At 35.8% G+C, this 26,184-nt stretch overlaps 2 protein-coding genes across 2 annotated transcripts in view; both read left to right on the top strand.

Moving 5' to 3' along the window:
- LOC143562455 (ATP synthase delta chain, chloroplastic-like) overlaps nucleotides 1-26,184 on the top strand; it is a 134,504-nt gene that overhangs the window by 4,949 nt on the left and 103,371 nt on the right. The gene's annotated exons all lie outside the window — the stretch shown is intronic.
- On the top strand, nucleotides 528-4,092 carry LOC143562463 (uncharacterized). The gene is made up of 7 exons (XM_077050251.1): nucleotides 528-547; nucleotides 676-748; nucleotides 957-1,089; nucleotides 1,164-1,267; nucleotides 1,539-1,710; nucleotides 2,510-2,650; nucleotides 3,163-4,092. Exons 2-7 carry the CDS (start codon nucleotides 696-698, stop codon nucleotides 3,955-3,957), a joined length of 1,398 nt encoding a protein of 465 aa, XP_076906366.1. The 5' UTR covers nucleotides 528-547; nucleotides 676-695; the 3' UTR covers nucleotides 3,958-4,092.

The raw sequence follows: 26,184 nt of genomic DNA, 5'->3' as shown, positions 1-26,184 counted from the left end.
GACACATCACCAACTAACCACCACCACTTGAGCACCACCAACCGATTCTGACGATAGTTATAGAGTTCCAACAACCACAATAACCAGGACTTTTACTAGAAATATATTCCTAAAGGTCCGATCTAATGCTACAAAGATGTCTGGGACGAAAATGTTGAGTTTTCCGGGTACATATAACTAACGGTGTTGGAATTTTGTTAGTCGCAAACTGCTGAGAACAAATATGATACATTGTGAGATCGTTATTAGCCAATTCAATTATGTTAGTCGCAAAACGTTGAGAACGAATATGATACACTATGAGATTGTTATTAGCCAATTCGTTAAGTGATACAAAAAAAACAAAGAAGTAGATAAAAATAGGATTTAATAAAAACAAATAAACTTTTTAAAAACAATAATAATCCCAAAACATTTCCATCCAGGGTGAAAAACATCATAATCCCCAAATAATCAAAAATCCCCAAAATTCAATAATCAATTTATCATCAAAGCTCAGCGATTGGAATCTACCAAGAAGTAAACATTCCTATTCCTTCTCTCTTAAGTAAGCAAATCAAACATCCAAATAGTCAGTCTAGTCGTACGATCAATTCAATATATATATATATATAATAATTTCTTCCTAGTGGAGTAGTTGTAATATCATATACCTAATCACTGCAATTACAACAGGTGAATTGCGATAGATCGAGATGTCGATGATGGATTCATTCTTCGCCAAGGGTGCCTTCAAGGCTTCCAAATGGTATACCTAATTTAAATTTGTTTAACATGACCTACAAGCTTAATTATGGCTGTTTTTTTGGTTGTAATTTGTTGATCGCTACTGAATTGAAAATAATTTTATTATTACTGTTGTTGTAGTACAGTACTGAAATTAAAGGATTATTATCTAGTTTAGCGTCACCTAGAAGCTCAATTATATCTGTTTTCTTGTGAATTGTTGGTAACAGTAAAACGCTTCTCAAATTGACGATCCCGCGCATAAAGTTGTTGAGAAATCGTAGAGAAATTCATATAAAGCAGATGCGTCGTGACATTGCCAAACTTCTAGAGACTGGTCAAGAAGCTACCGCTCGTATTCGGGTTTGTATTTTTCGTTCATGTAGTTGAATTAGTGCTTACATGAGATTCGATTGACCTTTGGATAATAAATACAGGTAGAGCATATAATAAGGGAAGAAAAGATGATGGCAGCTCAAGAAATTATTGAATTGTTTTCTGAGCTTGTCGTTGTTCGTTTACCCGTTATTGAAGCTCAAAGGTTCCGTTTTTGATACTTTCTTGTTTACTTTAGTTTAACATTCTATGAAGGTTGTTAACAAAGATCTAAATATCTTACAGAATTAAAAAAGTTAACAGGGTTAAATAAATAATAAATGGATCCCACAGCTTGAATTCACAGCTATTTGTTTCAAAATTTCTTGATATCGCTTCATTACATAACAAGAGTCAGACCCGTTCTGCAGTTATTGCTTTCTTGATCAACTTCTATGTGAAATCAACTAATTTTGTTTGGAATTTTATACTCATAGGGAATGTCCTCTTGATTTAAAAGAGGCGATTTCAAGTCTGTGTTTTGCCGCTCCAAGATGTGCGGATCTTCCAGAGCTGATTCAGGTTCAGATGGCGTTTGCTTCTAAATATGGCAAAGAATTTGTTGCTGCTGCTACAGAACTTATGCCAGAATGCGGTGTTAATCGCCAGGTAATTAAATGCCAATTATTTCAATTTTTATTAGGCTGCTCGTTTAGCTTTAACTAAACAAATGATACAAACAAGGTTGTCTTGTTCGTGTTAGTTCAATAAGAAAATGTGCGTGTTTGTGTTCGTTTATTAATAGTATAAACGAACAAAAAGGCATAACTGAGCATAGATGAATGGCCATAGTTGAGTGAACACCAGCTAAAATTAAATGTTAACGCCAATATGGTGGGCCTAAAAATTTGATAACACTAGACTTAATGGTAAGAGTAGATGTTTTAATTTCATAAACTAAAGTAACATATAAATAACGGGCCTAAATATTTTCAGCGAACATATAAACCAATGTAGACGAATAAACATGATTGAGCATAGATGAACAAGCATAACTGAGTGAACAATAATTTGAAGTAAATGTGCAGGTCAATATGCTGGGCCCTAAAAATTTAATAAAACTAGACTAAATGGTAAGAGGTGAGATTTCAATTTCATAAAACCATACTAAATTGTAATGGGCCTGAATATTTTGAATGAAAATATACACCAACGTAAACGAATGGACTTAAACAAACATAAACTAAACAAATGAACATAAGTGATCATAAATGAACGACGAACATAAATTAACGAACAAGACATGTGTTCATGTTTGTTTGTTTAACTAAATGAACAAAACATACCTTTTAATTTTAAGTTTGAAACAGTTGTCCTTTATATCAGAATGGTAACTTATGTTAAAGTGCTATTATATGCGTGATCACAGTGGTTAATTGCTGTTGTATACTTTTCTGTAATATTACAGTTGATCGAGCATCTATCCGTCCGTGCTCCAGCTCCTGATGTAAAGCTTAATCTGTTAAAGGAAATAGCAGAGGAATATGAGGTTGATTGGGATCCAACCGTATCTGAAACCGAATTGCTTAAACTGCATGAAGATTTGCTGGTTAGCAATTTTCCCTTTCTCTGTTTTGTTCAATAATCAATTAATCATTCAGTTTTCTTTCTTTTCTTTTAAATACAATAATTAAAGGGAGAATGTCATATATACACTCCTACAAATATTCAAAAATATCATATCTACCCAACACAACTCGAAGTGTCATATATGGACTTAAAATTAAGTATCAAGTTTACTCCGTTTGTTAAAACTTTTCAAGAAATGACTATTTTACCCTTATTTTTCTAAAACCTTTAAAATTTCATATTTACCCATTTTTAATTTTAAAATTTTATAAATCCTGTTAACATTATTTTATCAAAATATAAGATTAACTCATTAAATAAGTCACTTTTAACCTTCGTAGTTTTTTTTATATATAATGTTTCACAAGTTTATAAGAGTATATATGAAATTCTTCCATAACGAAATGCTCTTTTTTCAAACTTCAAATCTACTTCCTATGTTGAACATAATATTTATAACTGCGATAATTATGGTACTTTATTTTGTTCTAGAATGGCCCGTCACAACTTGCTAGTCCAAAATTACCTCTTCCGGAAGAAAAACCTGAGGAACCAGTACAAACAACGTTTGAACAAACCGATAATGCACAGTCAGATTCCGACTCAGATTATGACATTCTAGATCTTCCCGAAGTCCCGAGCTCATCCATACAACCAAATGGCCCTTCAGTACCTGCTACCAGACCCGAAATGCTCCCGTTCCCACCCTCTGCCTTATCCGACCTCAACAACGAAGAACCCAAAAACGTATTTGAAAAGTCAACCCCAAACGAAACCGAAACTGAACAGAAACAGTTTTTACCGTTCATATCTCCACCATCAGAAACCGTAACCGTTCCATCTCCCAGACCCAAAACGGTTGACTTTCAGACCGTCAGAGAAGTTCAAGAACGCGGTCCGGTTTCACGGGTCAAACCTGGGGTGAGAGATGATTTGCAGGATGTATTGGCAGCAGCACAGGTGGCCGCAGAAAGTGCTGAGCGGGCAGCGACGGCGGCTCGGGTGGCTGCGAGTCTTGCACAGATGAGAATCAGTGAACTGGTTAAGAAACAGAACGAGTACGAGTCAGCTGAGTCAACTGAGAACCCCTTTTCTGGCGAGTCCGAGAAGTCAGACGTTGACCATAATGGTACTGCACAGGTGTCGACTTCTCATCAGCCACAGCGGCTTCCATCGATGGACGATGGTTTTATGTCGTATCCAAATCTGTTTACTTCAACGAGTTTTCGTGAGTTGACTCGGGACCAGTCGTTTGCTGATAGTCCACGGTCGGGTGATGGGAGTTAAGTCAGGGTTGTCTTACGTTATGCTTTTTTTAATTATATATGATTTTGTTTCGGTTTTATTTTGTTATGTGAAGTGACTTTTATGTGTGTGGATAATTATTATGTTATGAAGAGTTATATATTAATTGTTGAAGTTATAACTTTATATATGGATATCTAGCTGTAATTAAAAATGGTTTTGAGCTAAGTAAAAATGAAAATGTATTGTTTTTCTTGCTTGTGTATGTTAATGACATGAAATAGCTGAAGTGGTCAAACCTCTTGGTATTTTTGTTTAGGAATTGAAGTTTCTTTATCTTTATTATGATTTGGTATTTGTTTTTTCAAAAAGATTGTTTAGAATTATAAGTTAAACAATTTATTAGGACTGAATATTTCTTCTGTTGTTCATTGCTTGAGTTAATTTATCATTGCTTATTGGATTCCCATCTGAAATTCCCTTTCAATACCAAAGTCCTGGAAAAAGTTTACTGTATGTTGTTTTGTAGATGTGATGAGCTAGAGTTGTTTTGAGTTGAAACAAAAGGGATTGTTGACCTGATCATGAAAAGTGTTTGGTAACAAGAAAATGTGATTTGAGTTTTGTATATTATTTGAATTTTTCTTAATATATTGAAAAGGTTAAAAAAGGAAAAAACGATATACTGTTTCAAGATCTTGTGATCAGAAACATAACCCTGCGGGCTGCTAGTTTGTAATTTTGAATTTATTTTGTATTTTTACGAAAAACAATATATAGTTAACTTTCTATAGAAGGAAAGAGGGGTAGAGGCCGACTCAAATTGATTGGGATGAAAAGATTAGACAGGATTTGTTAGATATGCACCTATCTGAGATCATGAACAAAAATAGAAATTCTTGAAAACATAGGATTAAGACTGTTTTGGTCAAAAATTAACAAAGGTGATTTTGTAACCAAATTAGTAAATGGGACTTGGTGCTTGGTTGAAATGAATGCAAAAAGTGCGAAAACACCGAGATTTGTTGCAAGGAAAAAACCCGTGATCCGTAGGATAGCAAGAAAAAAAACCCCGGGTGGTGAAAACTATCACCACCAGTTTATTAATAAAAAGTGGTTACAAGCGGTGGAGCTAATCGGATCGTGATTACAATGAGAGCGAATACTATTAAGTCTCGTGTGCTAAGAGAGTGTGTGTGTGTTTTGATCCAGAGATAGCTGCTCTATTTATACAAAAAATAAGCTAACTAACATGCCTAAAAATCAGGATAACCTAGACTACTTATCAATTAGCCGTTATTCCCTTATTAAGCATGCTCTATTTGAAGTAATCCCTATAATTCTGGAGATAATAGACTCTTTCCTATTAGTTGCTTGATTTCCACGCTTCCTTTTTTAGCACGCTTTATTTGAAGTAATCCAGCTGTAAGTGCGAGTGTTTAGGGAATCGTGGTAACGTCTTCTGACCTGATAAATAAGGAAGGAGAGCAAACAATCCATTAATTATACAATATATCTAGGATACCTGTTACCTTGGAGGACACCATATCCTGGAATTATCCTGAACATATTGCTTGCTAAGGATACCGAAAATCCGAGCCCTAACAATTGTCCCCAAAATTAACGGCTGTAAAAGGTGGCTTATAGCTGTTGATTTTTTGAATCTTGAATTCCGCTGTGTCGATCATCCATGGAACCGTCAAAACTCCTTTGTTATCTTATGTTTATTTTAAACCTTCACCCGATCATTATCCAGGTAAATTTCTTTCTTTCTTTGCTGTTCATCTTCAATCACTATGAGTAAAGAACTCAAGCTTTTCGTCATCAAGTCCAGCCTCAGGAGGCTAAGGATGCTGGGTTGGAGACTCCTTTTTGGGATGTGGCAGCTTGGGAGAAGATCGTGGCAGAGCTGAGCGGAGAGAATGTGGAAGAACCGGGGCCGAGCACGGCGGATAAGGTGGCTGATGAGGCGGTGAAAGTTGGCGACTGTCGAGGCGGTGAAGGATCAACAGGGCAATGATCGCGATAAAGACAAGGCCTGAGCCTGGTTTTTATGAATGTTTGTTTGTGGTTTGATGTTGGCTTGTAATGGCTGTTTTGTTGAACAATTTACTTTTCTGTCTTTTAACAATTATGCTTAGGATAATAGGATACATGGGTGGAGGGATCTTGAGTTTTCAAGACGAAGCCCATGTTAGCTCGACTTTTGAACATCTAGTAATGCTTGGGTGGAGGGATCTTCCACTTGTTGAGGATGAAGCCCAAGTTATCTTGTCTTTTGAACAACTAGCAATGCTTGGGTGAAGGGATCTTCCACTTGTTGAAGACGAAGCCCTTGCATTGTATTTTTATCTATCTGCACTTAATGTTAGTAACGACTAATGACATAACCATTTGGTTTTAGCATTGTGTTCTATCTGTATGTTAACTTAGACAATTTGTCTAAGTATGTTTTGACTAGAGAATGCTCATGAAATATTCTTTAAGTTTTTGAAATAAATTATCTTGAGGATAATATATCCGAAACAGAATTATTAAATTCGTCTTACTTCAAAGTAAAATATTTTAAGGATTTTATCTTTAGAAAATGTGTTTTGAAACCCTATTATATATTAAGATAAAACATCTATAAGGACAATATATCCTTAAGTCTTGGGTAAATATGAATTGTCACAATTAAACCAAAAGATTATGTCTTGAAAGATAAAGTATGTAAAAAGACTAAGGGCGCGTTCGTTTCACGGACTTTTTTTAAAGGATTTGGAATTGGAATTGGAATGGAATGTTTGAGAATCCCTATCATGTGTTTGGTTGGTTAATATGTATTGGAATTGGAATCTTCTTCATTCTTGGGTTTTTTTTGAAGAACGAGGGAAACGGCGGAAACGTTTTAGTTTTTTCAAATTTTTCGTTTTTGATTTATATTTTGAGTTAAGATTTTTTTATTAATTTTTTCGAATTTTTTTTGGAGAGGTTTTTACTTTCCATAACAATCCTTATAAAATAGGTGGGATTTTAAAATCCCATGAAATGTGAGATTTGATGGGATTTAGTTTCCATTCCCATTCTTTCATTTAATGAAACGAACATATAAATTCATGGGATTTAAAATCCCATTCCTTAGAATTCCTTCCAAATTCTTGAAACGAACAGGACCTAAATTAATTTATTATGATGTATAATTTACTAGTGTTAATCGTGTGTTAACCGTGTCAAGTTGACGGGTACAGATTGACGTGTTGAAACGTGTAATTCGAACCAGACTCATTATTATTTGTGTTAAACTGTCAAAGATATCAATCATTATCCGCACACATAACGGTGCTAGTCGACCCAAAAACAACCCGTTTAATAGCTTATTAAAAAATAAAAATTAAAAACAAATCCCCACTTACAACATTTGGGGAGACACAGGTGGCTCAATGAAGAAAGACTGAGATCTTTGTATACTCCAGTTCGATCCTGAGGGCGTCCTGGTTTAACCACCAGTGGGCCTTCAGGCGGTGGGTTTCCTGAAACTGGAGATAAGTTGGAGACGCTTGAGGGCTTGTACGGCTGGGTTATGCCAGCTGGTGGTGATCTTATGCAATTGGGTCACCCCGTACAAAGCATCTAAACATTTTATGTTTGTTGGCCGATAAAAAATATAACTTAGAGCGGCATAGGAAATAATTAATATGGATTTATTTTTTTATATAGGTATATTAAATATCGTAAAATTTGGGTTGGTATATGCAAGTGTGTATTTTGAAAAAGTGGAAAATGGAAAAAACAAAAATATAAGGCTATGCGTTGTGGTCAAGCGAGCACCGGCTTCAATGAGTGACGCGGGCCACGTCGGCCACGAGCACCACAACACCCTCGCTTCACCACTTGTCGCAAGCGGGTTCCACGACCTCGGGCGAGGGTGGTCGCTTGGGCTAAAGGAAGAAGAGTGATAGGTTGGCTCACAAATAGATGAATTCACAAATAAATGTAGAAATATAAGTTTGTAGAGAACGTTTATAAACTTAACAAGTTTATATACGATGTCCCCAACTGTTGATCTTTTTAAGTATATCAAGCTTCAGGAATTTTGCTAAGTTTAAAACAACTTAATAATATTTCTACATTTATTGACTTGACCGATCTCCGATCTGTCAAAACAAATTTAGATAATCCCGGCGATAAGCGTTTGCTGGCGATAAAGCCTTTTTACTGGTGATAAAGCCTTTTACTGGTGACAAGACCTTTACTTGGAGACATGAATGTAACACCCCGGCTTAAGCGGAAACGCCCGAGTGTGACTTACAGATTGCTCAAAAACACGTGGCACTATTAAGTGACTATAATAACATTAATTCATTAAATAAGCCAAGTAACACAAGTTCAAATAATACTACAAATTGAAATCAAATCATAATAAAACAAATGTCTCGTTTATTAAATAACCTAGGTATTCTAAGCGTCTTCTAGTCTTTCATCCTCTAATCATGGTACCTGTAACATATGTATAAAATACGGTCAGCTATAAATAGCAGGTGAGTTTCCACAGTTTTAAATACATACATAAAAACTGTACAACTCATAGACAAGTGATAAACGAGCAAGTAAGTCCTTTCCAGTTGGTACAACCAACGTACTTGGATAATCGCGCAAGTAAGGTCCTTTCCAATTGGTAACAACCAACATACTTGGATAATGAGGCCCTTTTCCACTCGATGTAAATGAACCGGAGTGCAAAGGGGGGCGTATGATCATACTTAATGAGGCTTCCCAACGTGCAAGTAATATTCGTGCAAGTAATATAAATAACACACAAGTCCATATACGAATTGTAGTTTGTAATAGAAGAAATCAATACTTGAATTTTTATATGGATACATATGCTACCCCAAAACAATAAAACATTAAAAAGGGTGGTGAAAAACTCACCTTAGTAATTGAAGTGAAAAAGGAATAAGAATAACTCGAAGGCGTCAAAGGAAGCCAAAGCGGTCAACCCGTACGAACTATAAGTAAGAATAAACACGACTGTTAACGACTATTCTAACGGGATTTATGGTGACTAATTGTATGAATAATTTTAGAAGTTAGTTATTGATTTATTATAATTCATTACAAATTTTATGGCGCTTTGATTATTATTTATGTTTTAACGAAAATCGGTTATTAATATGGTTTTAAGCGTTTTGATGGCGAGAAAACGAAGTTTATACTTCCGAAATACTTAAACCATTGTTTATAAGTTGAAAATAAAGTTATTGTTTTAACGAGGCGATAGTTAGGAAATTAAAGTTTACGTTACGTTTAATAAGTGATTTTTAATAACAACTTACGAAAACAAGAAACTTGATTCTTACATGTAAAATGGTAAGATATATTTTATAGTTAATTTACATAATTTTTATTTAATTTGAAAAGGTTTTTATAAATTTATTATGATTTTTAATTGATAAAATTTTTTTTATTACGGGGTGATTTACGGACGTTAAACGCAATTAAATAGTTTGTTAGGGTATAATATCGATCATATAACGCGGTAAACAAATTTAACGGGTCAAAGGTCGCGGATTTGAGGTGTTTTGAGGATTCCGGAGCCGCCGCCGGCGACGTGGCCGGAAAAACGGGCTGGAGGGGGTGGGGTTGGGTTTTATAATAATATAATTTAAACAAATGTTACATTTTAACCCCTGGATTTTAATAAACCTTTTAAATAGGAATTAAAACTCTTTTAATTTAATATAAGTTTAAAAGTTTTTCACTTTTAACCCTAAACTTTATAATTAAATTATATTGTTTTCGGTTTTGGATAATTTACGCGTTTAACTAGATTATCGATAAGGCTTGGAACTTCATAAATAATTTGAACGTAGCAATAAACGAACGAACGTTGAGCATTAAATGTCGGGACACTTTATTAATAATCATGACAAATTAACCAAGCGACCCAATGGGTCGGGTTTACAAATACAAATTCTAATCGAAAAGTTGACGAATGTCACAATGAAAATGTCTAAACCTCAGATAAAACCGGGGAAAGTCCCAAACATGAGGACATGAAAATGCCGAAACTTTAGATAACATGAAAATGTTATAAACCTTAGATAACATGAAAATGTTATAAACCATATGTGTGACACGTCTGCCACTTATCTTAAAGATTCGGTATATAGCCAACAACAAACGGATTATCAGCTGGTCTGGTCCGCCTGCCTCGAACTATATCCGAATCATCGTGCGCTCCAGGCGGCGTTAGAAAGGTGAAGACCTTTAAACCTTAGAAGATATCAGGGATATCATATTCGTGTGCTCCAGGCGTTCGTTTGAAAGGGGAAGACCTTTAAACCTTAGTAGATATCAAGGATATCATATTCGTGCGCTTTAAGCGTTCGTTTGAAAGGTGAAGACCTTTAAACCTTAGTAGATATCAGGGATATCATATTCGCGTGGGAGGTGATCAGCCTCTAACTGTTGTCAAGATAATGTATCCTTAGGATAACTGTAAAACATTAAACTTCTGATGAGGGGTGGGCTAACACCCCTCCGATGCTTAAGTCAGTAAACTTAATTGATAAAGAGATAATAAATTTTAAATATGTAAGAATTTTAAAAATTGGTTAGAGAACATACCTTTATCCTAAAAAGTTAAGGATATTAACATACCAGTTGAGGATACTAGCAAAAATATGCCTTAAGATGGATAGCATTCCAAGTTCTTGGTATAAGGACTCCTTCCATAGTGATCAATCTGTATGCCCCTTTGCCTGCTTCTGAATCGATCAAGTAAGGATATTCCCACTTTGGAGCTAGCTTTCCATCTGCCGGGTTAGTGGTATTCTGGAACGCCTTTCTTAACACCATGTCTCCTACTTGGAATCTTCGAATTCGAATGCTCTTATTGTAGGACTTGGCTATTCTTTGTTGATATGCTGCCATTCTAATTTTAGCAAGGTCTCTGATTTCATTAATAGTGTCAAGGTCTTCAATAAGGCTTTGGTTGTTGGATCCAGTATCCTGGATGCTGATCCTTGCTGTAGGGATCACCATTTCCGTAGGGATAACAACTTCGGCCCCAAACACCAAAGAAAAGGGTATTTGACCCGTTGCATTTTTTGAAGTGGTTCTGTCAGCCCAAAGAACGAATGGTAGTTCTTCAGCCCATTTTCCCTTCTTGGATCCCAATTTCTTCTTCAAATTGTTGATGATCTTGTTACTAGACTCTGCTTGACCATTAGCTTGAGGATGTACTGGAGTTGAAGTTACCATCTTGATTCCCCAACTTTCACAAAAGTTGGTTGTTATACTATCGATGAATTGTGAACCATTGTCACAAACGATCTCTGCAGGGATGCCAAATCTTGTCAGGGTATTGCGTTTGATAAATGAGATCACATCCTTCTTTTTAACTTGGACAAACGCCTCAGCTTCGATCCATTTGGATAAGTAATCTATCATGGAAAGCATAAAAACTTTTCCACCAGGAGCCTTGGGCAGCTTTCCCACAATATCCATTCCCCATTTCATGAATGACCACGGGGATATGATAGGATGTAGTGGTTCAGCTGGTTGGTGCAATATGTTGCTGTGTGTTTGACAAGCATCACATTTCCTGGAGAAGTTCATTGCATCCTTCTTCATTGTCGGCCAGAAGTAACCTGTCCTCAGTATCTTGGATACTAAGGCTCTGCCCCCAGTGTGGTTTCCGCAATCACCTTCATGTATGTCCTTGAGGACTTCTTGTGCTTCATGGTGTTCCAAGCACCTCAAGTATGGACCTGCAAGTGATTTTCTGTACAAAATATCATTTAGGATAATATACTGGGTTACCTTCATTCGGAAAGCTCTGGGATTTTCTCCTTCTGAGATCTGGTTATCATGAAGATACCGTATTATGGGACGGGTCCAGGATACTGGATCATCTTCAGGTTTTGAAGTCTCCATGACTTCGTGGTTCTCTTTTGTTGCTGGAGCCAGGATATGCACGACGGGTATCTTGATATCATCTGGTATCTTGAGAGCTGATTCTAAATTTGCCAAGGCATCAGCTTCAGTGTTCTCTTCTCTTGGTACCTATACTATATTAAATGTTTCGAAACACATTGCTAATTGCTTAACTATTTCTAAATATTTTGCTAAATTTTCTGCATTTACTGCATAAGAGCCATTAAAATGGTTAGCTAATAATAATGAATCAACATAAACTTGAAGATACCTGACCTTCATATCCTTAGCTAATTGTAAACCAGCTATTAAGGCCTCATATTCAGCCTCATTATTAGTAGCCTGAAATTCACAAGATATAGATAGAGGTATAATGTCCCCTTGTGGCGATTTTAGCAGGATACCTAGACATGTTCCTCTTATGTTGGAGGCACCATCAGTATGCAAGGTCCAACTCTCCTTGACCTCCAACTGCTGAACTTCTTTTTCTACTTCTACAAGTACATCCTGGCTAAAATCAGCTACAAAGTCGTTAAGCGTCTGAGATTTGATGGCTGTCCTTGGTTCATACACAATATCGTATGCACTAAGTTTTACAGCCCACTTTGTCATCCTACCTGACATTTCTGGTTTTCTCAAAACAACTTTAATAGGATAGTTAGTTTTTACATGAATAGCATGAGTTTCAAAGTAATGTCTTAATTTAGTAGAAGCCATTACAAGTGCTAAAATTAATTTTTCAAGATAAGAATAACTGGATTCAGCATCTAGTAGACTTTTACTTACATAATATATTGGATGCTGTTGACCTTCATGATCTTTGACGAGGATAGCACTGATTGCATTCCCCGAAACAACTAAGTACAAAGATAATGGTTCACCATCAATTGGCTTCATCAGGAGTGGTGCTGAGGATAAGTATTCCTTCAAGGATACCAAAGCTCTTTCACGCTTCTCTCCCCATTCGAACTTTTGATTTTTCCTCAGGATATCATAGAAGTCTTTACACTTCTCTGAAGATCTTGAGATGAATCTTTTGAGAGCCGCTATTCTTCTGGTCAATTTTTGGACATCTTTTATGTTCCTTGGCGATTTGATATCAAGGATGGCCTTGATTTGCTCAGGGCTTGCTTCTATTCCTCTTTTGGTGACCATGTATCCAAGAAATTTTCCTGCTTTGACCCCAAAATGACACTTGGCTGGATTCAGCCTCATGTTATACTCATCCAGGATGTCAAATGCTGTTGCCAAGTCTTTGAGATGATCCTCAGCCCTCCTTGACTTTACCACCATGTCGTCTATGTAGACTTCCATCGTGTCTCCCAGTTGGTCTTTGAACATCATGTTGACTAGCCTCTGGTATGTCGCACCTATATTTTTTAGTCCAAAAGGCATTGCAGTATAACAGTATATACCTGTGGGAGTCATGAAGGCGTTGTCTTCTTGATTTGAAGGCTGCATTTGAATTTGTGGAAATCTTAAGGATGCATCCATGAAGGTTAGCGGTTCATGGCCAGTAGTTGCATCCACCATTGAGTCAATGTGTGGGAGTGGAAATGGATCTTTTGGACATGCCTTATTCAAGTCTGTGAAGTCCACACATACTCTCCACTTTCCATTCTTCTTCTGGACTACAACTAGATTGGCTAACCATCTAGGATATTGGACCTCTCTTATCGTCTTGGTTTTGAGCATCTTCTGCACTTCTTCTTGTATGATAATGTTTCTCTCAGGAGCAAATTTCCTTCGCTTTTGATGTGTCGGCCTGAAAGATTTATCTATACCAAGTTTATGAGTAATTATGGATTCAGGGATACCTGTCATATCTTCATGTTTCCAGGCGAAGGTAGAAGCTCTTTTCTTTAAGAAGGATATCAATCCTTGCTCGATATCCTCAGGCATACCTGATCCTAACAATACTTTGATCTCGGTATCCTGAGGATCTAAGGATATTTCCTTCACATCTTGATCCCTGGCTTGCAGAACCTTCCCTGGTTGCTTCTGTAATTGCTATTCCTGAGTGGGCTTTGTAGTCCACTTCATTGATGAAGCATAGCATTCCTTGGCATCTTGCTGACCGCTTTCAATCTTGATGACTCCCCATGGGCTTGGAAGTTTCACACATTGATGATAAGTTGAGGTTACTGCCTTCATGCTGTGGATCCAGGGCCTGCCTAATATCACATTACAACAAGACAGTGAGTCAGTAACACAAAATTTTTTGCAGAGAGTTAGTTCCCTCAATATATATTGGAAGTTTGATTTCTCCCAACGTATCCTTGGTCTTGCCACTGAAACCTACAAGGACTGAGGATTTTGGGATAATCTCCGTTTCTGGGATATCCATCTTCTTCAAGGCATCCATCTGGATAATGTTCACAGAGCTTCCTCCATCAACGAGTATCCTGCGCACAAACAGTTAGCTATACATAAAGTAATGACCAAACCGTCATGGTTGGGATCCATAAGGTCACATCTATCCTCCTCATCGAAGGATATGATTCTTTGAGTTGTTAACGTGGAAGTACGGAGAGGTCTTTCTCCGTTGTCCATCTTTGTTTCTTTGGAACGCTTCTTAGCTACTGAATACGAGGTTCCATAGATGTCAGATCCTCCCGAGATAAAGGATATGACCTTAGCTCCGGGTGGTGGAGAAGGTGCCCTTTCAGGTATCTTGACAGGATCCTGGCTTTTGTTCTTGTTTCTTCCAAATAGTTCCTTTAGGTATCCTTTGCTGAGAAGGTATCCTATCTCCTTCCGAAGTGCTATACAATCGCCAGTGCGATGGCCAAAGTTTTCATGGAATGCGCACCGTTTGGACTTGATTTTGCTGTATCCTGGTTTTTCATTTTTCTTGGGCCATCTAAATCCTGCCTGGCACATATTGCACCGCCAATATCAATATTAAAACAGTATTCGGAGATTTTAGGATACTCCTCATCGTCTTCGTCTTCTTCCACGGTGTTTATCCTGGAGGTATTTTGTTTGGAATAAGGCTTGGGCCTAGAGAACTTCTGTGGAGAGTCTGACTTCCTGTTGGTAGACTCATACTTCGGGATAGCCAAACTTCCATGAGCCTTCTTATCATCCTCTAGCCGAATGTATCTTAATGCTCTGTTCCTGACTTCATCAAGATTCCTGCATGGAGTCATGACAAGATCGTTATAGAAGGATGAATCCTTCTTCAACCCCATCTTGAGAGCTTCAACAGCAGCAGCCATGTCAAGGTTGGGGCTATCCAAAGCTTCCCTGCTAAATCTAGTTATGTCATCCCTTAGGGATTTATTATTATGCTGAACAAATTTATATAAATTACCTGTCATTTTCTCAAAAGATCTACAAGAAAATTGATTATTAAATAAGTTAATCAAATGAGCAAAGGAAGTAATAGTATTGGAAGGAATACTTAATAACCATTTGAGGGTCGGTCCCGTTAGTGTTGAACCGAATCACTTGCATAGACAAGCTTCTTTGATGTCAATAGGGATGGGGTTGATCTCCATCCTTTCTCTATATTGAGCTACGTGTTCCTCAGGATCCGTAGTGCCATCGTATAGCTTCATGCTGTGAGTCTGGAGTTTCTTGGGGATCTCCACGTCGCATATAGGCCAAGTGAACCTGGATAATCTGTGACTGCCTACCGGAACTTCAGTTATGGGACAGATTATCCCGGGGATATTGGAAATCATATCCTTCATTTTCTGCAATTCCCTGGCTATCTCGGGGGATATTCCCTTATCCTACACAGATCCACGGTTAGTGTATAAATTAGCATTAAGTAAACTGTTACCGAGTTTATGGTCAGGCCTCGTGTATCCTGAGCCTTGACGACTAATTCCTCCATTGAGGGTATCCTCAGGATAAGGCGACGTTTGCTGGGGATATCATCTCCAACATGCACTTCAGAGGACACCACCGGAGATCCTGACGAGAATATGCCGGCTGGCATGGTTGAACAAGGCTGCATGTTGATGGATTATGGCGTCGTTGGTCTGGGTAATTCCGAAGATACCGGAAGATAAGTTCCCCAGTATCCTGATTGCTGCTGAGACAGAGTCCTTGTTGGCTGTGCCCCCAAGGACCCTGGATTCTGAAGGATAGATGATCCTAGAGAATTAAAATCAAGAACCTTGGGCATGATTGGAGTAGCCTCCTGCCCTGGCTTCTTTTTTATCCCTTCAATTTCCTTGAATAGCCTTGAGTTGGTCTTCTCTTGCTGCTCCATGTGAGCTTTGACCTGTTTCATCAAAGCAAAAATATCAGTATTAGAAATAACCGGATCTACCCGTGTAGAGGTTCCCGAATACGGTGGAAGTTCTCCTCGGGGCTGAGTGTTCTTCTTTGGAACTGGTGGAGGTCCAGGGTTGACACTTGAAGCATTGGTGACCACCAGAGCAAAAATGGAGCTGATTTTTGGTTGTGAGGCCATGATGAAAGGATGAAAGTAATTGAGAATGAAAGAAACAGTTTTGATGGATTAAAGCACTGATCGCCCCAGGGTGGGCGCCAAATTGTTTTGGTCAAAAATTAACAAAGGTGATTTTGTAACCAAATTAGTAAATGGAACTTGGTGCTTGGTTGAAATGAATGCAAAAAGTGCTAGAACACAGAGATTTGTTGTGAGGAAAAAACCCGTTATCCGTAGGATAACAAGAAAAAAAACCCCGGGTGGTGAAAACTATCACCACCAGGTTATTAATAAAAGGTGGTTACAAGCGGTGGAGCTAATTGGATCGTGATTACAATGAGAACTAGTACTGATCGGTCGTCGTCGGACCGGTCAAAGATAAAAAAGAAATGTGTTCCTAATCACCTTAAACTAGTTAGGGTAAGAAGGGTGTCGAACCACAAAGAGTTTGTGGTCGGTGATCTAAATTTAATTGATTAATAATTATGAAGCTTTTTAAGTAGTCGTATAGACCAAATATGATTTTGGTTTAAAATAAATATTTTTTTAAGTTTTAATGAAAACAAATAATAATGTGCAAGAAATAAATTTGAATTGTAAGCAATGATTATGAAACGAATCAAACCCGGGTTTCAAGTTCTATAAGCAATTCGGGCAAGACACACTATAAAAATGAGTTCATGTAATCACAATAGTTATTTAGGTTCAATACATAATTTCCCAACGAAAAGCATCAATACTCGTCTATCCTAGGTAAATGGTGCAAGAAAACCTTCACGCAAAGAATCTTGGACAAGTATATGCAATATAGATTAAGAACATGAATTAACCCTAACACGCATCATGGACACTAGCAACTATCATCTTATGAGGTCAATGGTGCAAGAAATTCTTAACAACATAAGTTCATAATAATAAAAAGTCACACAATTCGTGTTCACACCAAACGATTACATAAAATATTATCTCAATTCATAGATGTGAAAAACCCTAAAACTTACAAAACCCTACACCCGGGAATGATTGAAGGTGGATTAGCTGCTCATGGTTGTGGAGACCATCTTCACTTTTGTTTTGCAATCTTCAAGAATGAATGTCCAAGAGATGTTTGAACCCCCAAAACTTGTCCCCCTAAAATTGGTGTAAAAACCATTTTTTTTAAAATAATTTCCTTCTTCCTTTCGTAACTCCTCCTAAAAGAATTTAATTCTATATTCTTCACCCGTGACTCTGCTGTCCATAACCCCCAAAAAACAATAATATGGTGTAACCTCCCCAAGATTCTTGGAGTCCAAAACTCTTAACAAATCTTTTCTTCTTTCTTTTCTTTTTGTCCGTAACAAACAGTCAAACAGTCAAACAGTCAAGGGCTGGTGTTTTTTTTTTTCTTTTATTGTTGATTAATAAACCTTGATTAGCCCAAGGCCCATTCGTCAATACTTCCTTTTAATTCTTTTATGTTGGTCCAATACGAACCAAAGTTCGTTGCTCGCCTACTGACTCCATCTTATTTATTGCAAGTAATATATATTGCATCAGTTAGTATGGACACATGATGCCACGTTGCATATCACATTTATTCTTTTACTTCAAATAATTCAATCATATTATTATTTATCAATAGGAAATTGATAGTAATAATATATTGAAGCCTTGGAGATATAACTCAACATAACCGACATCTAGTTGTCTTATCTGATCATCACTTGTTCAACATATAATATCATTTAACCTCCACTTACCTGTTAATATTAACACCCTCAAAGTAATTGCACTCAAATATTTAAACTAAAAATACAATTTTATTAGCAATTAATCACAATTATATACCCACTCATCAAGTACTAGTAAGTCTCGTGTGCTAAGAGTGTGTGTGTGTGTGTGTTTTGATCCAGAGATAGCTGCTCTATTTATACAAAAAATAAGCTAACTAACATGCCTAAAAATCAGGAAAACCTAGACTACTTCTCAATTAGCCGTTATTCCCTTATTAAGCACGTTCTATTTGAAGTAATCCCTATAATTCCGGAGATAATAGACTCTTTCCTATTAGCTGCTTGATTTCCACGCTTCCTTTTTGAGCACGCTTTATTGTGAAGTAATCCAGCTGTAAGTGCGAGTGTTTAGGGAATCGTGGTAACGTCTTCTGACCTGGTAAATAAGGAAGGAGAGCAAACAATCCGTTAATTATACAATATATCTAGGATACCTGTTACCTTGGAGGATACCATATCCTGGAATTATCCTGAACATATTGCTTGCTAAGGATACCGAAAATCCGAGCCCTAACAAAGACTAAAAACTTTTAGGATGAATACAGAGTTTTTCAGTTAGAATTGTGTCTTAAGGGGTTTTTTATTTTTAGTACTAAATGACACATTATTTAATTATTAAAAACACTATTTTTTCTATCTATTCGTTAATATGACTGTTGTTTTTATCATTACTACTACCTATTTATTTCACACATATGTTCTTGAGCCAGGGGTCTCTCTGAAAGCAACATCTCTATTTCTTAGGATAGATATACGGTTTGCTTACATCTCACCCTCACCATACCCTGTTAATACTATTAGTGTACTGTTTATGAGATTGTAAGCGTTTTCGGAAAAACATGAGTTCTCGGTAATATATTGGTGTTTTTGGTATTAGGAGATCTCGAAAATTAGGAGTTCTCGGTAATTTTAGTGTTTTCGGTTTTGTTTTATGAGATCTTAGACTATAAGATTTTAGGGTCTGTTTGGTATAAGATAATGGAATGAGCGAGGGAATGGAATGGACAAAGGAATGAAACGAATCATTACCATTCCATTATCTTGTTTGGTTACCATGTATGAACGAAATGAATAATCACTTTATTATTATTTTTTTTATTAAATAGTAAACTATACACACATATATTTTTGTCGGATAATGGAATGGTAACAACATAATACGATATAATAATAAACATATAATAATAATTATAATTTAATAATAGTTATAACACAACAAAATAATAATTGTTGATAATTTTTTATTCCATTCCTTGAAGGAATGAAAGAAAAAAACATCTTTTTTACTAAGGACTGAAAAATGTTATATATGAAAGGAATTCTTTAGGAATGATTCATCCATTGATGAATCCAACCAAACATGCTTTATTACATTCATTTGGAATGATCCATTTCATTCTGCCTATCATTACTTTATATCAAACACTACTTTAGTGCTTTCGGTTTTGGTTTATGTGATCTTGGTTAACATTAAAACCCAAAAAATATTTTAGACAATAAGATTTTAGTCCAAAATTCTAAAGGATTAACTTTATCTCCAAGATTTAGTTATTTTCAAAATAAACCTTTTATTAATTAATCAGATTTCGAAATAACTTGGAGATAAAATTTAGCCAAAATTAGGAAAAAAAACACACACATCCTAATTTGAATTTTAAACCAAAATACGTGTTATTATCCGAAAATTGTGACGAACACAAAGAACATCAACAAAAAACACCATGATTCTTTACAGATTTTTAGTCATGAAATCGATTGTAAGTCCTTTAAACAGTTTATATGAAAACCGATTTCATTGAGTTCAAAAAATAATGATAATAAAAAACAGAATTAGTGTTTATCAGATTTTAGTTCATGTCTTTCGGTTTAGATCCAGATTTAGAGAAAACATGAAGAACTAATTAATCAACATCGGTCCGATACCACATATTGATCAGTTTTTCACATGGGTAATGGAAAACATGAATAATATGATAAACCTATAACTAAAACATACATGTTATAGTAGCCACAACTTGATGAGAGTGATCCAGATGACATGATTGTCAGCTTGATTGAGTTCCCCTTTAGGATGTATATTAGTGAGGGGATTAGGGTTCTTGAGAAAAAAAACCCGAATATATGGAGAGGGGGGGGGGGGTTAACAATTTAATGTGTGTGTTCGGGTATCATAATATATTTATATACACCAAAAAGAAACTCTTGATTAGTAAGAAAAGCTAATTTGGTCCATTAACAATTACCTAGATAATATAATTATTTTGATATATTATTATATAAATGATAATGATGCCCATATATAAATATATAAATACATATATTTATTCCTACAACAACCTCTTTATTTCTTGGATAGATGTACGATTTGTCTACATCTCACCATCTCCATAGCTTGCTAATACTATTGGTGGGATTGTTGTTTTTGTTTTGTATTTTTTATTTTACAAGTAAAAGTTATGGTAGTAAGTTAAACTGAAAACGATCGATTGAAAGAATTACACTACAGTATTTTATTTCAAGAATGAGTATTACCACCGATATATATAGTACAAGAACAAACGCGATTCAAGAGTTCTGATGTTTACAACTTCCTAACGCTTGGTGTGGTCTTCTCTGTCTTCTTTCACCTTCGATTCCTGTCCTGTCACACTTCATTATCAATGAGGAGCGTAAAATCGTCTTTCAACGCCATCATTCATCAAGCATGCATTTTGTTTTCTCTATATAATAAATAACTTCCAACTATAATATATTTGTATCCTTTTGTTTTCAAATTGGTTATCGTGTTTCTTAACACTCATGTATATAACGTTTCTTAAATGGCGAATATACCATCTTTGCGTGTTTATAATTAGTCACAAGTATATTTTTAAAAGCCATGTGTTTTCTAGAAAGATAATGAACAGTGTGTGGTCACGTATATAAAGTCTCTTTCGTTCAAAGTTGTTATCTTTCTATATGTTTAAGAAACAATTAGAGTTCGGATTTTTTTTTAGTTGAAATTTTTTTAGACCTTATCATATATGATAATATACGACCAAACGATTTACAATGAAATAGCAGATAAGCGGGCAACAAGCTGCGCCGCAACCCATTTTGAATAGCAAACCCACATACACACTCTCGTAATAGGGATATCTCATATTTTGTTGTCAATATTTAAATCAACATTAAAAAGATCAAGAAAAGAAGACCGTCTACATAATATCTGGTAGAGAGATCTAGTCTTGGGTGATATAAATACCGCAACTTTATATCGTTTTTAATAAATCATCACGTAGTAAATCAACAAAGCCCAAAGTAATTTCTCTTCCCCCTTTAAGTTTACCTACTACGGTACTAGGATGAATGTGATCTCCACTAGACATACGTAACGCTTTAGCTAGTACACGGAAGTGCATACCGTGATTCTTATGTCTATCAATAATTGCATGCATTGCACGGTAGATGTGAAGCTTGTTGTGTGAACCAAAATCCTATTAAATGATATGAACATATTTCAACCAATTCTCAAAAAAAAAAAGGTATCAAATTTAAACTAGTAAGTAATCCCAACATGAAAGTGTATTTGGTGATACTTTAAACACTTATAAAATGAAATTTGTACCATTGATCGCTACCTTATTTAAAGAGTTAATTTCAGTTTGACTCCATATGGTTTAAATATAATGACTACTTAAGTATAAATTCTCTGTTTTTTTCATTTTTTTTTTCAGATCAAGGCCTTAGGTTTCCACAATGTCATCGATTTGAGTCCTTTTGGCTAGCGTCGTTAGAATTTTTTTGTTAAACTTAATGGCATTTCAGTTAATTTTTCGCTCACTCTCTTATGTACTTTTCTCTCTTTATCTTTTCATACTCGTAATACCAAATCTTCACTAGCACCAAAACCATCCGCAGAAACACACGCCCCTTCTCCGGCCACCATCACCACCCACCCCCTCCCCTAGCTTCTCTAAGACCATGTGTAGTGGATGAAGCCCCTATGGGGGCGTTATGCGTCATGTGACTCGACGTCAAAATTGGAGCTTTATGGCTAAAATGGGTGTAGTGGATGGAGTCTCTGCTAATCATTCTCTCTTTATTATTAATATTATTATTGATTAAAAATAATAAAATAAATCAACCCACCAAGCAAAACCAACCTTTCCCTCCCACCCGGTGCTTTGTGGGAAGCGCCCCCCTCCATCGCACCCATAGCTCATGGGATGGGGTAGCGCCTCACTATGCAGGGTCTAACAACCATCATTGGTCAAGGAGAGGCTGTGGTGGCGACAACCACAGTGACGGTGGTGATAGAGGGAGAAGGGTGTGCTTGAGATTCTTTTTATTAAACAGGGGTATTTTAGTTATTTTGGTGAAAATTAACTGAAAAATCTAACAAAATTAACTAAAAGAGTGCAAATAGATACAAATGGAAACCTTAGGCATGGCATTGATGAAAAAACGAGTTTGACACTCAACTAGTTATTTTGGTTAAACTTTATGAACTCAAAGCGAATGAACTCTTTATGATATTGCTATACTTATTTTCTTTTTTCTTAAGTTAGCGAAGACAACTCATAGATACTTAAACCGCTATACGTCTGGCGTTATTTTTCCGTCTATTACCTTTATCTATTTGCGAATCTTGTAACATGTCTTAAATTTGGTTCAAATATCTCTAAGGCCACCAATAAGAAAAAATAGAAAATAAGCATAATAGAATCAACAATATACTAGAAAATAATCATGTATTACTTCTTATCCTTCCTACAAAAACTATACTTCCTATTATAACCTAACCTTACTAATTAAAACTAAAATATTTCATTAACTTCTATTTAAAAAATTCGCTTGAAATCTTAATTATAACAATAATTGAAATAACATTCTAAAGGGTCGAATGTGGGGTGTAAACAAACCAAGCCGAGCCAGAGTTTGACCAAGCTCAAGCTCAGCTCGTTTGACATATGAGAGTTCTAGACTGTTTAAGCTTGTTTATATAATTGTAATAGACCTAATACTTTATATGAAAAAAAAAGGAAAAAAGAGAGATCCAAAATCATGGGATGACACAAAATTGGGGTTTTCACAAGCTGAGCTCGAACTCAGTTTTAAAACCGAGCAAAAAACAAGAGCTCAGATCGGTGTTAAACCAAGCTGGCTTGTTCGGATTGGCTTGGTTATAAAAAAGAAGTTTATTAAAATTATTTCAACAAAACAGAACTAAAAATACAATATTCAAACATCGAGTTTATAACTTCAAATTACAATATGTTGATATGTTAATGTAATCAATAAAAAATAGGTATACTGGTTTTTAATTATTCTAATTATTGTCTTTTGGTCACTGTTGGTCCCAACTAATGAATTGGCTACTGATGGTCCCAACATTTAAAGTATTTGCTCCTAATGATCCGCGACTAACAAAATTGTAACGCCGTTAGTTTCAGGTCGTCGGGAAAACGTTTTTGTCCGAAAAAATTCAAATTTGTTGCTGAAAAACACCACGTGGACACCGCAGCCACCGCCAATTGACTCACCGCCAACCAACTACCACAGCTTGAGCACTATCAACCGATTTAGACGATGGTTCTAGGGTTTCCGGCGACCTCAATAATTGGGGCTTTAACTAGAAAAAGGTTCCTAAAGGTTCGATACAAAGTTACCAAGATGTTCGAGACGAAAATGTTGAGTTTTCTAGAAATAAATTGTGTTTTCCGGCTAAAACCGTTTTTCCGGCGACCTGAAACTAACGACGTTAGGATTCTGTTAGTCGCGGACCGTTAAGAACAAATACTTTAAAAGTTGAGACCATCAGTAGCTAATTCATTAGTTAGTACCAGTAGTGACCAAAAGACAATACTTGGGATTATTAAAAACCAATATACCTAAAAAATAAAGGTCTTATAGACACATTTGAATCAACAAAATAAAATAAACTCATTAGAGTCACAGTCAACAAAATATTAAAACCTACTGACCAATTAAAATATCATAATCTTCTTGTTTATACATATATATATAGACATACATACGCATATATAAAATAAAATACAGGTAAAATAATTTGAGCCAAGCTAACTAAGCAAGCCACCCTTGGCTTAGGCTCGTCTCATTTACAAATCAAGCTAATTCTAGTGATTTCAAACTTTTTACGACCTGGCTTCAAGCGAAATCTGAGCTACAAGCTTTTTGGACAACCCTAACAATACAAATGACATGATTGGATTTTCATTTTTATAAAAAAATTAAATATTAGTAAAATAATTAGAAAAAATCAACAGGCAACTTGAAATGATTTTCCATGAATATAATTGAGGTCCATGAATTAATGCTTTGGTCCATAAATTTGACTTTTAACACTTGCAACATAATTATTTTCGTCGTAATCCGTCTGTCTGGAAATGTATATCACTTTCCTATCGATCAAAAATCAAAATATGACTAAAGATATGCAAATCTTTATAGATAAGGTCATTCATATGAGAAATTTTATATTTGGTCACATAAAGAAAACAAAGATGTTAGATGACAGATAATCTTTTGATAACAAATCTTTATTAGCTACGAGAGTGTAGATTAAGTTTTCTTTTCTTGGGCTTATTTGATCATATTGTCGCAATTTACTTATGTTGAAAGTAACAAATAACTTGTTGACGTTGAACACACTGCTTTTATTTTTTAAGATTCGAAAGAACTGCATTAAGAAAAAACTCTTTATCATAATAAGGCATCGGAATTTATGGATTATGTTCTAGCATACCAAGATCCATACTCATAATGCTAAAGGTTTCATTTTTTAATGGTTGGTAAATAAATCCGTTATGTTTTCATCCGAAGGAACTTTACTAACGACAATATTAATTGCACATCATCCCTAAAATATAATGTCTAAGATCTATATGCTTAGTTCTAAAATGCAAGACAAGATTTTTACTTAAACTAGCAATAGATCATAGTAAAGAAAATCTCAGATGAGGAAGAGGAAGAGAAAGTGAGAAAATGAGCAAAGAAAGACGGAAGGCGGTGATGGGAAGGTGAGATAGGACGACACGTGGGTTAAAACAGGCAGGTATAGTGGTCAGTGGTAGTTAAGATCATGTAGCATCAATCATTTGTACATCCTGCATAAAAGGTTATACCTTTTATCTATATTAATTTATGTGAGACAACTTTCGGTTGCCTTTTAATTATATATATAATTATTATCCTACGAAGTACGAATGTAAGAAGCAATTACCTCACAATTCACAAGTATTTGTTTCATCAATAATGCTTAGGCACAAACACTTCTAGCGAGTACACATTCGGTTTCGATTGTTGATAGGGCCACCGATACTCATTGAAAATGAAGATGCGAGTACAAGTCCAATGAATGCCGCTAGTGTTCTATCAATTAAGCATCTTCCTAGATTTGCATCCTCAAAACACATTAAATCAACACCGCCGTCATACTATGATACCATAAACCAAGTTCTTCGAAACCTCTGTTATATCTAAATATTCACTTGATGGCTTCATAATGTGATTTCTTGTTAAGAAATTTGTTTGTCTTCTTTAATTTGACATTCAAATATTAAATAGTTTTAATAAAACATAAATAAAATCTTATTCAATAAATTTGAAAATAACGGTTTTCATAAAAACCTATTTTTTATAAGACTTATCAGAATTGTTTAGATATAATGTTAATCTCTTCAAGTTCACAACATACTTACATAGTATTTGGTATGCAGAAATGATATACGGAATGAAATCAAAAGCTCGTTGATTCTGCCCCCTTCCCCCCAAAAAAAAAAATCATTCCCTCAACCACATTTTTTTCACTCTATATCACCTTAACCACCCTCCCACCTAGAGGTTGAAAAATCGAGTTTTTTTAGGAACCGGATTCAGATAGGAATTGGTTCCGGGTATGACCAACAATAGTCAAGAACCGGGTCAGGTGGCAATTGGGGTATGGTTGGGTTTTTGACCGGTTTGCTTGGTTTTTATAGGGTTTTGGCTGAGCCGGATTGAGTTTTAACCGGGTAGAGGTGGTATCGGTTTTGATGGGTCCGGGTATGATTTTTAAAAGAACCGAACTTGGACTGTACCCGCGGGTCAGGAAGGACCGGGTGCGGTTTCGGATCAGCTTCAAAACTAGGGTTTTTTCCCCTCTACTCCCACCACCACCAC

This window comes from Bidens hawaiensis, unplaced genomic scaffold (genome assembly GCF_021521415.1).
Source record: "Bidens hawaiensis isolate Kalapana, Puna unplaced genomic scaffold, B.hawaiensis_p1.1 tig00021020_1, whole genome shotgun sequence".
Taxonomy (NCBI): domain Eukaryota; kingdom Viridiplantae; phylum Streptophyta; class Magnoliopsida; order Asterales; family Asteraceae; genus Bidens; species Bidens hawaiensis.
This window is presented reverse-complemented; position numbering and strand designations above follow the sequence as displayed.

Excerpts from the sequence above, each read along its gene's own strand:
- LOC143562463 (XM_077050251.1), top strand. The coding sequence starts at position 696 with ATGTCGATGATGGATTCATTCTTCGCCAAGGGTGCCTTCAAGGCTTCC. Across the intron at positions 1,090-1,163 it reads AAGCTACCGCTCGTATTCGG|GTAGAGCATATAATAAGGGA; the intron begins GTTTGTATTTTT and ends TAATAAATACAG. Across the intron at positions 1,268-1,538 it reads CCCGTTATTGAAGCTCAAAG|GGAATGTCCTCTTGATTTAA; the intron begins GTTCCGTTTTTG and ends TTATACTCATAG.